The sequence below is a fragment of the Trichosurus vulpecula genome, chromosome 8 (genome assembly GCF_011100635.1).
Source record: "Trichosurus vulpecula isolate mTriVul1 chromosome 8, mTriVul1.pri, whole genome shotgun sequence".
In the NCBI taxonomy this organism is placed as follows: Eukaryota; Metazoa; Chordata; class Mammalia; order Diprotodontia; family Phalangeridae; genus Trichosurus; species Trichosurus vulpecula.
In genome coordinates this window covers 73,607,608-73,624,195 of record NC_050580.1, presented here as the reverse complement: position 1 = coordinate 73,624,195, position 16,588 = coordinate 73,607,608, and the positions used below count along the sequence as shown (strand labels likewise).

General features: G+C 42.0%; 1 protein-coding gene across 1 annotated transcript in view; it reads left to right on the top strand.

Moving 5' to 3' along the window:
* Positions 1 to 452: 452 nt before the first annotated feature.
* Positions 453 to 16,588, top strand: part of VSTM4 (V-set and transmembrane domain containing 4) — a 104,515-nt gene continuing 88,379 nt past the window's right edge. The window contains exons 1-2 of the mRNA XM_036735512.1: positions 453 to 509; positions 15,735 to 16,133. Of these exons, the coding sequence (XP_036591407.1) occupies positions 455 to 509; positions 15,735 to 16,133 (454 nt within the window). The 5' untranslated portion in view covers positions 453 to 454. The remainder of the gene's footprint in view (positions 510 to 15,734; positions 16,134 to 16,588) is intronic.

The window sequence follows — 16,588 nt, the reverse complement described above, 5'->3', positions numbered from 1 at the left end:
AAGTTCTAGGCACTGCCACCCCTACTTCCCCTCTTTCAATAGCAAATGGTGGTGGGGAGGGGAAAGGAAACTTTCCAAATTGCTGGGAGTGCAGGAAATTGTACAGCGGGCACATTAGGGCATGGGAAGCAGGAGGAGAGAGTGGGGAAGAGAAAAGGAGGGGAGAAAATAGGAGGAGGGGAGAAAATAGGAGGAGGGGAGAAAGGTAGGGAAAGGAAGGGAAGGAAAAGGAGGAGGAGAAAGGGAGGCCGGGGACAGAGAAGGGAAAGCAAAGGAGGAGGGGAAAGGGAGGCTGGGGAGAGAGAAGGGAGAGGAGGCGTGCGTGGGGGGAAAGGGGGTGGGGAGGGAGGCCAGAGGCGGCGGCAGGAGGAGGGTTCGCGTCCCTCCGTCGGTCCATCCGAGGGAGGAAGCTGCAGCGCTTCTCCTCCAGTCCCGCTGGGCAGTGGATGGGGAGATGCGGCTCCTGGCCTTGGCCCTGGCGTTTCTGGCGGCTCGGGCTCCGGTCCCGGGTAAGCGGGGCAGGGGCAGAGGACTGGGGGCGGCGCAGTGGCGGCGGGGCAGCCGGCCCAGCGCGGGAGCAACTTGCTGGAGTAACTTTGGCAGCGGAGGCTCCAGGCTTCACCCCGAGAGGCTCGTGGGCGCCTCTTTGCCGGGAGCTGGAGGGCTTGGAGTTGGTGGGGCGGGGGGCGGGATTGTAGTTGGGAGCTTTCCTCGTTCCGTGTCCGAGGACTGGAGGACGCCTCTGCAAGTCTCAGGACTTTGTCCTAGGGCTGGTGGGAAGCTGTATTGCCAGGCGCTGCTTTGGATTTCATGTCTTTCCTCCCTCCACTCCTTTGCTCCCAAAGATGACCCTGAGAAGGGAGGGAAACAGACCCTCATCCGTCCCACCCTTCAGTCCTCCCTCTTCCACTTCCTGACTGCTGGACAGAGAGAATCCTTCCTTCTCCCACGTCGAGCGGGGAGATGAGCTGAGGGAAAAGGTGATACCCAACTCTCTGTGTGTCCCCCAGTTCTTAAGGCAAGTTGGCCACACTTTCCCCGGCTCCAGGGTGAGCAGGATAGCAGACCACTTCCCTGCCCGTTGCAAGACTTAGAGTAGGAGCCCAGTCAGCCTCCTGCTGAGGTCCCAAACCCATCAGCCAGAGGAGGGCAGGCGCCTGCCCGGTGGGAGAGCACTGCGACCACCCACCCCCCAAGTGGGCCCAGGGAGCCTGCCCGTACTCCCCATGTGATGTTTGTTCAGCACTTTCCCTTTGATGCCCCAAACCCAGACCCATGCCTTGGCCCCGGAGCCTCTTGTAATCTGAGCTTTTGACTATTAAACATTTTTTTTCCTTCTCCTTTTTTCTTTCCCTTGGCTTCCTTGCTGCCTCATTCTCTTCTTGTTTTGAGGCGGCTGTGAGTGCACTTTCTATTTGGAGAAGCTGTCACAAAGCTGGCTTCCAGGCTGGCTGGCTCTCCCAGTGAAACAGCAGAAAGGAAAAGTTTGCTTATTGGAGGCATTTAAGACAAGAGAGTGAGAGAGTCTGGTGACTGTTTAAAGGGACACAGAAGGGCCAGCCGCAGATATTCTCATGATCTAGAGAGGATTTATTCTGAAAGATTATTTTGCAGCTTTCTGCAGACCCAGAGGAAAATCTGGTTCAATTGTATACCACACTCAGATGCCTGAAGGCAATACTGAAAGTGGGTTTGGGCCAGACGTTGTAATATCCTCCCATATCTGTTCCCTTGTCTGTCACCCTCTCTGCCTTTTGGACGGGAAAAGGAAGGTGGTATTTTTCTCTGGTTTGCTAGTGTGTCAGTATATTTATTGCCTTTCCTAGTCTCCAGATCTCTGCTTTTGTTTGCAATATAGAAAGAAGGAGGGGACAGGAAAAGAGGAGAAAAGAGAGGAAAGGAGAGGGGGAAAGGGGAAAGGAAGGGAAGGGAAAGGGAAGAGAAAGGGAAGGGAAAGGGAAGGGAAGGGAAGGGAAAGGGAGAGAAGGGAAAGCGGAAAGAAGAGAGTTATTTAGCAAACATTCATTAAGTGATTTCTATATGTCAGGTACTGTGCTAACCAGTGGGGACAAAGAAAGGCAAAAACAGGATCCCAGCTCTCAAGGAGCTCACATTCTAATGGAGGAGACAACACGCAAATGACTGCACACACATGATATTTGTATGCATGTATTATTATATATGCAGACACTCATATACTGCATACACTTACATAGGTGAATATGTATGTATATGTATATACACATGCATATATACATATATATCTATTTTCCCACTAGTGCCTTTTCTCTGATATTATATATATATATGTAATTTCATATATATGCTATGATACACACATATGATAATCTCAGAGGAAAGGCATGGGCTAGGAAGGACCAAGAAAAGCCTCCAGCCCAAGGTGAGATTTGAGCTGAGTGTTGAAGGAGGCCAGAGAAGCCAGGATCTGGTAGAGGTGAGGGAGAAGGGTGTTCCAGGCATGGGGACAGCCAGTGAATATAGATGGACTGAGGAGATGGAGTGTCCTTTTCAAAGAGCAGCAAGAAGGTCCTTGAGTGTGTGGAGGGGAGAAAAGAGTAAGATTGGAAAGATAGGAAGGTAGAAAGGGGCCAGCTTATGAATGACTTTGAGAGCCAAGTAGAGGGTTTTAAATTTAATCTCAGAGGTAATAGGGAGCTATGGGAGATTATTGTATGGAGCGGGACATGATCAGACCTGTGTTTTAGGATAATCACTTTGAGAGTTGAGTAGAAGATGAACTGGAATGGGAAGAGACCTGAGGCATGGATTAGCCTTCTGAAATAGCCCAGGTAGAAGGTGGTGATAACTTGTAACAGGGTGGTGGTGGTATGAGTGAAGGGGACATATGCAAGAGATGCTGTGAAGGTAGAAATGGAAAAACTTGGCAACAGATTGGTTATGTGAAATGAATGTGTGAAGTCAGGAAGGAAGGAAGAAAGAAAGGATGAGAGGGAGGGAGGGAGGGAGGAAGGAAAGGAAGGGAAGGAGGGAGGGAGGAAGGGAGGAAGGGGGAGAAAGAGGAAGGTGGAGAAAGAGGAAGGGGGAGAGAGACAGATTTGACAGTGGAAAGTGGTGAAAGTATTCCTATTTAAAAACTCCAAGGTCTGAAGATTAATCTGGTTAGCTGCCCCTTTTGGAGAGCTATGTCAGGAACCTGTGCCTAAGGTAGCCCAGATCTTTTAGTGATGGGATGGAGCCCAAAGGAAAAGCATTAATTAAGCACTATGTACCAAGCATTGTTTTAAGTACTGGATGTATAAATAGAAAATGGAGACAGTCCCTGTTTTTAAGCAGCTCCCATTCTAATTTCAGGAGACAGCACATAAAGGAGGGTTCATGTTTTTTATATTCAGTTCATGGGAGATGGGAAGACCAGGTCACATTGAGGCAAGAAAAGTAGCAGGGCAGATGGCAAGACCCAGAGGATGCTGGAGAGTAATGACAAGAGGAAAACGTGTCCAAGGTTTAGAGAAGACTGGGGCTCTGGGACATCTCAAGCAGAGGTAGAGACCTAGGGGCCAGAGACCAACTGGCAAGGGGCATCCTGTGCCTAGTAGGAACTGGATGGTGGAACAATGAGGTTGGGTTGGAGAAATGAGAAGTCAATAGCTAGTGGCAGCTGGTATGCATATTTGAACTTATTTGATATGAATTTAGATTTATTCTTTAGTGCTTCGAGATCTCTAGGCATATTGAAATGGTTAAAAGATGTGAACAAAGTGCTTATTTTTAAGGTGAAAATAATCCTGAATAAACTTGATAACCTTTCTTTACGCAGTGACTTTTATTTTGGTTGTGAAAGTCTAAAAGGTAGCAGGCTTACTATTGTCTGGCTTTCCATCAGCAATATCACTTTGTTCCAAAACCCCCTGGCATGGATGTCACTGCTGAAATGTAGCTACCTCTGGGGCTTAGGTAGAGAGCCAACTAGAACACAGCCTGAGGAGAGGAGATATGGACTGAAATACTTGAAGGAATTCATTACCTTGAGTAAAGGCACACTGGGTGATAACATATTTGGTTACAAATGGAAAACCAGAGAGATTGTGTATCTGGGGAGGGAGAGGGGATGGCGTGAGATTTGTGGAGGAGCAGCTGGGGAGCTGGCCCTTACCAAACTTAATGGAATGTGTTTTACAGCAGCGCTCCAATAACCTCATACTCCAAAGTAGCTGAATTCAAACAGGTGTTAGGGAAAGAAGTCCTGATCCAAAAGCAAAGTGAGTTGTAATTTTGGAAGACATTCATTAAGCACCTACTGCATGCAAGGCAAAATGTTATGAAAATGCAAAGTCAAAATGAACTCAATTCATTGTTAATTTATTCATCTGTGAATGAAGGGGGTTGCCACACACTAATGAAGCAAAGCCCTCTGTTAGCTTCCCCAGAGGGTGGAGGGAAGAGAGGAGGGGAGAATGCTTTCTGCTCCTCATTGTGTCGGTAAATAGACTGTCAGCTCACTACCTAGTTACCTCACTTCCATGTTCTTTTGGCTGTGGATAAAGTCCAAAAACAGGCTAAAGTCCCAACTCCTTAGTCTATTATTTAAAACCATTCTTGATCTGACCCATACTTACCTTTGCAATCTGATTTCCCAGCACACAAAAGTACTACTCTTCGGCACAAACTCTAGCCAGCAACCTGAACGTGTTACTCTTTGTCTTTTTGAGTTCACACTATTCCCTTTGCATGGAATTGTCCACTACCCTTCATCTAGACACTGTCCCCCCTTCCAAGAAGTCTTCTCAGACAGTCCCTTCTCTGTACTCTTCCAGAATGGGTGGGGGCGGGGGGAGCAGCAAGATGTCACAATGAATAGAGCACTGGCCCTGGGGTCAGGAGGACTTGTTCAAATCTAGCTTCAGACACTTGACACTTACTAGCTGTGTGACCTTGGGCAAGTCACTTAACCCTAATTGCCTTGCCTTCCCTCCTCCAAAAAACAAAACAAAGAAACAAAACAGAATGGGATTCCTTGACTTGTTCATTATCTTCATGTATCCAAATCTTCCACATCTCCCAGCCATACAATACCACGTGAATATTCATATTAAAAACACGGACTGTTGTTTCTTTGAGAAGTTTGAGGTTATTAAAAGAACTCAGCAATTTTCCAAAAGCAATGTAGCCCACTCTTCTCCTCCTGTTTAATTCTGGACCAACTCATTTTCCACTCAACATGTCTAGCTAAGAGCTTTCTACAAGAGAATAGGAAGGAGTCTGTGATTATCACACTGGTGTGGTATGAAACACCTGCTACTAAGGCAGGTCAGCACTTGCTTTGCAATTTACAATCTTAGAGAGTTGCCTACTGGGAAGTGAGTAATTTACTCAGGGTTCTATATATAGTATTGGACAGAGACAGAACCAGATCTTAACTTCAAGGCAAGTCCTCTATCTACTATATCATACTGACTCAAGATAGATATATAGGAGAAGGAGAGAGAGAGAGAGAGAGAGAGAGAGAGAGAGAGAAGGAGGGATGGAGGGAGGGAGAGGGAGAGAGACAGAGAAGAGACAGACAGAAACAGAGAGACAGACACAGAGAGAGATACGGATAGATAGGGAGAGATAAACAGAGAGAGATGGATATAGGGAAAGATAAGAGAGATAGGAAGAGAAAGACAAATAGATGGATAAATATATAGGTAAAAATAAATAGTGATAGATAAGGAGAGATAGATTGACATAGATGGTAGGTAGGTAGGTAGATAGATAGATAGATAGATAGATAGATAGATGAAACTGTGAGATAACTGATACATAACTCTTGGGTGCTACTGGTGTCCTTAAGATATGAAGGGAAAGTGAGGAAAGCCTCTAGTACATTGGCCAGACCTGTGTGTCTGACGCATAGTACGTGGTTAATAAAGGCTTATGGACTGACTGACTGAATTATGTAAGGATATAGACAAAGGTCAAACAGGATGGGCAAACATGAATGAGCTGCAACAGTAACAAGGTCACAGATCCTGAGGAGGACTAGAGTCCATATCTTGTGTTTCTCACTAGATTGTAATATTCCTCAAGGCCAAGGGCATCTCTTGAACCTCTTTCTATCTAGCACAGGATACTGCACACAGTAGAGTCAGTTAGGTGCTCAGTTGGTGAAGTCCTGGACTTGCATGGACTTGGGTTCAAATCCTACTTTAGACACTTCATAGCTATGTAACCCTGGGCAAGTCTCTCAATCTCCCTCAGCCTCAATTTCCTCACCTGTAAAAGTGGGAATAATAATGGCACCTACTTAGCAGGGCTTCTGCTAGGATCCAATGGGATAATATTTGGTGTCCCAAACGACTTAGTGCTATTTTAAGCTACTAATACTTTGGGGATCACTTGAATACGTAAATCACTTTGCAAACCTTAAAGCGTACGTAAGTGCTAGCTACTATTATTAGTAATAGTAGTAGGAGTGCTCAGAAAATATTTGCTGCTACGCATAATGAGTCTGGAGGAGGAAAAGATAGAATCAAAGGGAGTTCAGGTACATCGGAAAAAAAAAAGTCTTCCCTTACTCTCTTCTCTAGTTAAATTCTCGTCAATTCTTTAATTCAAGGGTTCTTAACCTAGGGTTCATGAACTTAAAAAAGTATTTTTTTGATAATTGCATTTCAATATGTTTCTATTCCTTTATAAGCTTATGTATTTTATTATATGCATCTTAAAACATTAATAGTTAACATAGTAATAACTACATTATCTAGAGGAATCCATTGGCTTCACTCTACTGACACAAAAAAGGTTATTAACTCCTATTTTGATATAAAACTCAACTGCTACCATTTCCAGGAAGTCTTCCCTGATTCTCCTTGGAGCTAACAACCTACGAGAGAATCCATGGTGCAGAGAAAAGAGTGTTTGTTCAATTTAGAGTAACGGGGCCTTGGGTTCAAATCCCAACTCTTCTACTTAATATTTATAAGACCTTGGGCAAGTCACTTATCCACCTTGGACCTCCATTCCCTAATTTTGAAAATGTAGGGTTGTTAATGACCAGTAAATCTGTCATCCTATGAGATTTTGCCCTTTGGACCTCATCTAACTTTTTAAAATGTGCACTTCAATGATGCACTTATCAGGTATTATTGTCTAAAATAAGTATCTGTAGGTTCTTTATATTCCTTCTGTTGGCTTGTAAAGTCCATGAAATGAGGTGCCAAGCCTTATCCAAGTTTTTTTTTCTCCATCAACGTTTGCCATATTAAGCATTGTAGAAGTTTTAAAAAATGAATTGGATGGAACAGTTACAAACATTTTGAGAATAGTTATGAAGGTTAAAGGTTTTTCTGATGATTATGTTTGTTCCTTTAATGAGGGAACTGGGAACTTAGATGATTAATTGGAGAAACTAAGACTTAATTATGGAAGCACTAGTTATAGGAATAATTGCTCCCATTTATATAGGGCTTTATCATTTGCAAAGCACATTTTTCATAACTCCACCTGGTAGTGGTAACAGGATTATAATTTCCATTTTACAGATAACTAAACTGAGGTTCAGAGAGTTTAAGTAATTTTCTCACATGCATGTGGCTAGTAAGTGGCATCTCTAGAAGTAAAATACAAGCTTTTCAAAAAAAAATTAGTTTTATTGAGGCTTTTTCTTTTTTCCTCACATTATTGTCAATTTTGTTCTCTACCCTCAGAACTCTCTCCTGTAAGGAAGAAAATCAATTAAACCAAACAAATGGCCACACCAATCATGTCTGACAGAACATGCAGCATTCTGTCCCTGTAGTCCACCACTTCTCTCCCAAGACAAAGGAAGTAAATCCAAGCCTTCGGACAATAGTCAAGCACTCTTTCCACCATGATGCTGTTTTATTTTTTGCATTGTTGAAAACAATGATTAAGTTATTTCCTACAAGATGATTCAGCGTTGATGCTTCACCTGAGCTGTGAAGCTCTTAGAGACCTGACCACTACAGGAATTGTGCTGGCCTCTGAGAACTGAATCTGGTTTCTTCTGAGGGACAGAGAATCTTTGGGAGCTGTGAAGCTCTTAGAGACCTGACCACTACAGGAATTGTGCTGGCCTCTGAGAACTGAATCTGGTTTCTTCTGAGGGACAGAGAATCTTTGGGAGCTGTGAAGCTCTTAGAGACCTGACCACTACAGGAATTGTGCTGGCCTCTGAGAACTGAATCTGGTTTCCTCTGAGGGACAGAGAATCTTTGGCTCTTTTTCCTCATATTTCAGTCACTATAAATAATCTTGCTTTTCATGCAGTGTTAATGGGAAGAGGCTGGTGAGCAGTGGTGGGGCTGTACTATCATCCTGGCCATATTGTTTTAATTTCCTGCTTTTCTCAGCTCTCCCTATCTCCAGCAGGGAGCCCTTTATGGGGTGACTTAAAATCCTGGGAACCAGCTGCTGCTTCTCTGTGAGGTTTTCCGATGGCTAAACTCCTGGGGCAGCTGTAGGAATGGGAAATGAGTCCATAGGGCAAAGTCTGGTTGTTACTCACCAGGTAACTCCTGGAACATGCGTAGAGCTCTGACTTTAGGACACGCAAAACCATACTGATGTCATCATGTACCAATATTCTGCCAACGGGACTCACACTTGGATAGACTAGAGTACTTTAGGGGGTTTATCTGTGAGCTAATTGATTTCAGTATTTGTTCTAGGGTTGCATGCTGCAAATCATTCGTGCCTGTCTCAACCCAGGCAATACTTGTCCATGTACTTCCTAACTTTGCCTTACGGGGTCCAAGCAATGTATCAGGGACCTTTCTTGTCTTCTCTTAATAAAATAAGGATATCAATATCAACATGGTCTGTCCATAGATTACTCCTTACTTTCCCTAATAATCAGTCTATCTTTTTCAATCATATATTTCTTTGATGCAACCCATGCATATACTCATATTGTTCTGGGAGTAGATTGCCTCCAAATAGAGACTGTCCCCTAAGAGAGAAAACACACATATACACACATATATGTATATACCTAAGCACAGGTACATATCACATATTATATATATATATATATGTGTGTATGTATATCTAATACGTACATATATAATCACTAAGCAGTTACCTCATCTCTAAAATAAGGGGTTTGGACTAAATACTCTCTGAGGTCCCTTCCAGATGTACACCCATGACCTTACTTTCCCTGGTTCAATTACTTCCTTTTCCTCTCTACTTTTGCTCCATCACTATCTATCTCTATCTTGATCATCTGTCTATCCTTTGGCATATACTGAACAATAATGTGGTTAGAAGTCAAACTCAAGCTTTATTCAAACCAGATTTGGTAATAAAGTAAAGCCTATATTCAGAACTATGAATTTTTAACACAATATTGGGCACATTAATTCTTTCAACAAGGATTTTTCTGAGTAATATATACAGAGCAATAACCTAGGCCTTGGCATTATAAAAAAAATTAAAAAAATAAATAAATAAAAAATAAAGAAGACACTTTAAGCTCCCAGAGAGCTTGTTATCCTGATAGATTTTATGTATCTATGTTTATGTATATATACACATATATCTTTATAAACGTATATATATATATATATATATATATATACTGACAGATAGATAGATAGATAGATAGATAGATAGATAGATTTAAAAAATAAATCTCACTTTAGGAAGCAGCCTATATTCTACTCTAGTAGGGGACTTAAGCTAAATGATTATTTTAATCTCTAATGTATTGCAGGATGGGATATGTGCTATAAGAGAGATATAAACCCAGTGTTAGGGGAGTTGAGAACAGGGAAAACTTACTTTTGGTTGAGAGGATTGGGAAGAAGTCATACAAGGAGGTAAGATTTGGACTTGGCTTTGATAGATGAATAGGATTTCAAAAGTGCAAAGACATGGAGTTGGGAATTTTTGAGGAATAACTGGTATTCCATATTGGCTAGAGCATAGGGTATTTGAATACGAGCAGGGTGAGATACAACTGGAAGAATTATCTGGAGCTAGATTGAGAGGGAATTTGACTACTTGACAAAGAAATTTAGAATATTGGTGGGGGTAGGCTCTGGGGAATCTGAAGATTTTTGATCAGGTAAGTGATGTGAGTAAGACTAATTTGACAGTGGTAAATAGAATAGATTGGAATGAGAAAGAGGTTAGAAGTAGAAAAATGAGTCATGAGGTGGTGATTGCAATAGGCCTAATAAGAAGCGATAAGGGCCTAAATATAGGCGGTGATAGTGAGGATGAACAGGTAGAGACACATGTAACATATACTATCAAGTCAACAAGCATTAATTTATTAAGCATTTATTATTTATCAGGCACTGTGTCAACCAGTCAATAAGCATTCATTAAATACCCATGTGCCAGTTACTGTGCTAAGCACTAGTGATACAAACGAAGGCAAAAGACAGTTTTTGACCTCAAAGAGTTCACAGCCTAATGGGGTGAGACAACATGTAGACAACTATGTACAAACAAGGTACATACATATACATACGTGTATTCAGACATATATGTATCTGTGTGTAAGCACACACATGCATGTGTATATATATATATTGTATATCATATATATAATAAATTGGAAGTAATCTCAGAGAGAAGACACTAGAAATGAGGATTAGGAAAGGCTTCTTGGACAAGGTGGGACTTTAGTTGATGTTGGAAGGAAACCAGGAGATGAAGATGAGGAGGGAAAGCATTCCAGGTATAGGAGACAGCTAGTGAAAATGCACAAGGTTGGAAGACAAATATCATGGTGGCTGATGTCATTAGACCAAAAGGTACATGGAAAAGAGTAAGGAGTTCTCCATTCAAAGCAGAATCTATAGGACTTGAAAACTGATTGGACGTGGACAAGGAAGGAGATGGCGCTAAGGTCTCATGCTTGAGTAACTGGAAGAATGTTGATGTCATTAACAGAAATAGAGGGAGAAAAACCCCAGCAGCTTTCGGAGTACAGTTTTTTAGTAGTACATCTAAACAAGAATGTCCAGAAAATATCTAGAAACGTATGTATCTGGAGTTCAGAAGAAAGGTTAGAGTTGGGAGATACAGATTTGGAAGTCATCAATATAGGGGTGATAGTTGAAGTCTTAGGGGTGGATAAATTCACCACTGAAGAAAGTGCTCACAGTGACAGAGAGAGGGTTGAGCCCAGAATCTTGGGTAATGCATACACACCCACACCCACACCCACACCCACACCCACATCTGTGCTGCGGGAGAGGATACAGAAGGAGTGGAAACAGAGAAGCAAAGAGAGGCTCATGGGGAGAACCAAAAGAATATATCATGGAGGCCAAGGGAAAAGTTTCAGGAAGGAAAGGGTAGTCACTAATCCTACAGAGGGGTCAAGAAAGGTGAGGACTGAAGCTAGCTTGAGGTTACTGGTGACCTGGAGACATTTGTTTAAGGAGAATGATAGTGGGCTAAAGTCTTATTATAGAGAGATAAGGACTGAATAAGTGAGTAGAGTTTGTAGAGGCAGATAGTGCATTAACATTATCATGATAAATCATGATCAAGTCATCTTGCCTGGATAGCAGCATTGTGATTTAATACCATACTTTTGTTCTTGCCTTGTTGTTAGTCTGTAGGTATTCGTTCATCTCATATAGCACTGGGCTAGGCACTGGGAGAAGCATAAGACATGGACCCTGCCCTGGAAGAGCCTGCAGTCTAATTGATAATATTTTTTCCGCATTTGAATTCCATTTATGTCAGGAAAATAGCTGGCTGCAATGATTGTCTCCCTCCTCCCCTCCCACCTGGCTAACAATATCAGAAATTAGAATGGATGATTTTTTTGCTTAGAATGCAGCAGTATTATTTTTTAAAATATACGATGGCCAGATATAATAAAGACAACTTGACTATAAATTGTAACTTTCCAGATGTTACTGATTTTATTTAGTTATAGCAGCTGCTTTAAAGAAGACCACCCTCAATGGCTATGGAGTCCTCTGGTAATTGAACATAAAGGTCTGAAATTACAGTGAGCAGGAGGAAGACTTCAAGAATCCTCCCTACTCTCCACCCCTTCTCCCCAATTTGTATACATAAAAATCTCTGCTCAGCATTTCTTCTTTTTTCCCCCTTATGTCCAATTCCTATTCTCTCTCACCTATGAATCCCTTTTGCTAAAGGCAAATTGGTACAAAGGAATGAGGGCTGGCTTTGGAGTTAAAAGACCTGCGTTCTAATCCTTGTTCTGCCCATGTGTGCCTTTGGGCAAGTTAGTCAACAAGCATTTATTAAACACCTATTTATTATTGTTGAGTCATTTTAGTCATGTCCAACTCTCTATAACCTCATTCAGGGTTTTCTTGGCAAAGATTCTGGACTGGTTTGCCAATTTCTTCTCTAGATCATTTTACAGATGAGAAACTGAGGGAAACAGGGTTAAACCATTTACCCAGACTCACACAAGTAGTAAATGTCTGAGGTTGGATTTGAACTCAGGTTCTCCTGACTCTAGGTCCAGCGCTCTATCCACCCAGCTGCCCACAAGCATCTACTTTGTATCAGCAATTATTCTAAGTGCTGAGGATACAAAGAAAGGCAAACAAACAAACAAAAAAACCAAACCAAACAAAGAAAGCAGTTCCGGCTCTCAAGAGGCTTACAGTCTAATGGGGGAGATGATATAAAAACAACGAGGTACAAACAAGATATGATGTACAAGATAAATTAGACAGAATCAACAGAAAGAAGGCACTAGTGGTAAAGGAGATCAGGAAAGGCTCCTAGAAGAAACCTTGCAGGGATGAGGAGGGAGAGATTTCTGGGCACAGGGGACAAGGGTATGCTCAGAGTCAGGAGATGGCTTGACAGAGAGTAATGAGGAGGCCCGTGTGATTGGATCACAGAGTGTATGGGGTGAACAAGTTGTAAGGAGCCTGGAAAAGTAGGAGGGGGCCAGGTTACAAAGGGCTTTGAATGCCCAATAGAGAATTTTATGTTTGATCCTTGAGCTATTGGTGTCTATTGAATAGGGAGTGGCGTGGTCAGACCTGTGTTTTAGGAAGATTAATTTTACAGCTGAGTCAAGCTGATATAGGGAAAGACTTGAGGCAGGAAGACCAAACAGTGGGCTATTACAGTAGCCTGGGAGTGAGATGATGAGGGCATGTGCCAGGGTAGTAGCATTGTCAAAGGAGAAAGAGGGGCATATGCAAGAGATGTTAGGAAGGTAAAATTGACAGGATTTAACAACAGATTGGATATGGGGAGGGGTGAGAGAGAGTGAGAAGCCAAGGGATGACATCTAGGTTTTAATCCTCAGTGACTGGAAGGGTGGTAGTGTTCTCAAGCATAACAGAGAAGTTCAAAATTGGGGAGAGATCAGGGGCAAAGATAATGAGTATAGTTGTGGATATGTGGAGTTTAAGAGATCTACCAGGATAAAGTCCCTGAGCCTCAAGTTATTTCATCTCTAAAATGAGCAAGAGATTTAGGTTGGAGGCCGTTTGAGGTTCCTGTTAGCTGTCAATCCATGATCTCAGTCAAGTATTTACCTTGGTTCAGCTCTTTCTTTTCCTTGTCTGCCTTGGCCCCATGTTCCTCCTTGTGACCTCGATATGATATATTGGAACTTTAAAGCCAGCATGGACCTTATAGGTCAATTACTCTGATCTCTCCACTATTTAGAGATTGAGAAACTGAGGCCCCTAAAGGGCCAGGTTCAGAATTCTAAATCACGGATCCTGGAAGGGAAATTGCCTTGGTTTCCCAGTTGACTCTTCTTCTTCTGCCTCTTTGAGACTATGGGATGTTATACAAGACACAGACATCCAAAGAATGCTGAGAATTTCCTCCCACTCTCAGGTGTAAAGCTGCCTATGAAATAATGACAGTTTGCCTTCGTTGATATGTAGTTCTTAGCGAATGTCAGGTTACACTTGTATTATTGTTCCCCCAGTTTTAGTGATGCTTGGCACTTTTTTTCCTCTTCTCTCTTTCTATAAGAATTGATGAGATCCACAAAATTAGAGGTATATGAAAAAACAGAGAAGACATGGAGGCAAGGCCAGTCCAAGGACCTAGATTCAAATCTCAGGATCTCCCTTTCCTCATTTTGATTGCCTCTGAGGACACAAATGGGGGGCAATATTGTATTTCCACTAACCTGTAACTGAAACCTAGCATTCCCTTTAATTATTTAAAAACTTTAGTCTGAGAAGGCATGGTCCAGACAACCAAATCAATCTATGTAGGGGTTTGCTGATAAATGTTTAACACCTGGCTCTCAAAGTATACAGGACACATTTTAGAGTTTAATCTTCATTACTAACATTTTCCTCCATTGCTTTTTAAAGTCTAGATGATGATAATCTAGACTGATAAATCAGGCCTCATTTATAGCATTTGCAGATTTCTAAGTATTCACACTGAAAATTTAGCAATGGGCACTCCCCAAACTAATAGGAGCTAATTCTGCCACGCTGCTGGGTCCACTACACAAGTAAGGTTAAGAGCCCCTGGATTAGGTGATTCCTAAAGATTTTTCCATCATTAAAGTATGATTTTATGAGGTGGCAAGGACACACTAAAGAATACTTGAACCCTTCATCTGTCACAACTCAAAAAACTCAAGTTTGGTAGGTATTATTAGTTTTGCACTGTTTAGAAGAAGTAGGAGAATGGAATGCTAATTGCAAAGAAATGTTATATAGTGAGGAGAGCAATAGTTTTGGAGTTAGGAAAACCTGGGTTCAAATCGTCATTGCAGTACTTCCTGGCAGCTCTGTGCCTTTGAGCAAGTTCTCTGGGTTTCAGTTCTACACGTGTAAAATGGAGTGATTGAATCTGAAGACTTCTTAGGTCCATACCAGCTCTAAGGCTGTGATTCTATGAATTAGAAGAGAAAATCGGAAAGCCCCTTTGGGATTTCTCATGGTGGTTGTTATTTCCTTTACTTAAGGCATCTGGTTTCACTTGATCCATTTCTTGTATAACACATGTTGATCATTGCTAAGGGGCCTTGGTGAAGGTTGCAATGATGAGGGCAGGAAAGAATAAGAAGGCAGTTATATTATCTTCTGTCCCTATTAGGCCAGATGGTGTTTTGGAAGCTGGACATGTCATCCTTAAACTCATTTCCAAGTATTCTTTAATGTTAGAGGTGAAAGGGGACTTTAGTGGTCATCCAGTCCAGCTCCCTCATTTTACAGAGAAGGAAACTGAGACCTCAGTAGACTCAAAAATCTCGAGAGTAATTTTCTTTTTAGCATTAGGTGGCAATTGATGTTGTATGTATACTTTTTATTCTATTTACCTATCTTCCTTCCTCACTTTCTTTATTTTTCTTCCTCTTTCATTTTTCTTTCTCTCCTTCCTTCCTCCCTCTCTCCCTTTCTCTCTCTCTCTTTCTCTCTCTCTCTCTCTCTCTCTCTCTCTCTCTCTCTCTCTCTCTCTCTCTCTTTCTCTCCTTCTATCTGCACACACACACACATGCATATATATATATGTGTGTATATGTAGTATATGTCTAGCTATATACCTCTCCATGTGGAATTTAATCTCTTTGTGAGCAGTAACTGCTTCCTTTCTATGTTTGTGTCTCAGGTGCCTAGAACAATGCTTTCCTCCTGATAGGTGCATGCTCATAAATGCTCATTGAAATGAATTGAGGCCTCTGTCTATTGTAGTTAATCTGGATGATGAATGCTTTTAACTGTATACCAAGAGCCTTGAATGAAAATATGCTGACTGCAAACAAGAATAGGGCTGAATATGATTATTTACTCTCTTTTTCTTTGCAGATGTGTGTGAAGCCCTCAACGTAACAGTCTCACCAGGACCAGTTGTCCAATATTTTGAGGGAGAAAATGCAACCCTTTTTTGTCATGTTTCCCAGAAAAGAAGGAAGGACAATTTTCTGGCCATTCGTTGGCTCTTTGCACTATCTCCATCCCAGGAGAAGCTAATGATCAAAATGACAAGACTGAGGATGGTTCAGTACTATGGGAATTATAGCCGCAGTTTCAACCGTCAGAGACTTCGCCTCCTGGAAGAAAGGTATGGAAGACTGTATAGCCTCTCTGTTTTAAACCTTCAACCAGCAGATCAAGGGAGGTACATATGCAAAGTCCACGAAGTTGGCAAGCACAGGAGTAAGTGGACTACGTGGTCAAATGGTACGGCAGCTACTGAAATCAGAGGTAAGGAAGACTCTGACCCTATGGAGACAAACACATGGTGGGCTCAGGGCCACATCATGGCAAAGGATCAGCTGTGTCTGTTCTGCATTTACCCAATAGAACATAACTTTCTCAAGGACAGGAACTATATTGTTTTGCAGTTTGTCTCTGCACTCCTTAGAATGATGCTCTACCTTGGCTGTGTCTACAAAGGGAGACCTAGGTGGGGGAGAAACTGAGCATAAAAATATACTACGGTATATTTTGTATATGCCTACAAGTATACTTGTTGCCTCCCAGTAGAATCCAAACTCCTTGAGGGCAGGGATTGTTTTGTTTTGTCTTTGTACCCCCAGCATGTAATATAATTCCTGGGCACATAGTATGTTCTTAATAAATGTGTGCTGATTTATCGATTACTTGATTTCGGGTCCATGAAGAAATTATTAAGATTAAAAGGATACTGAGGGCAACTG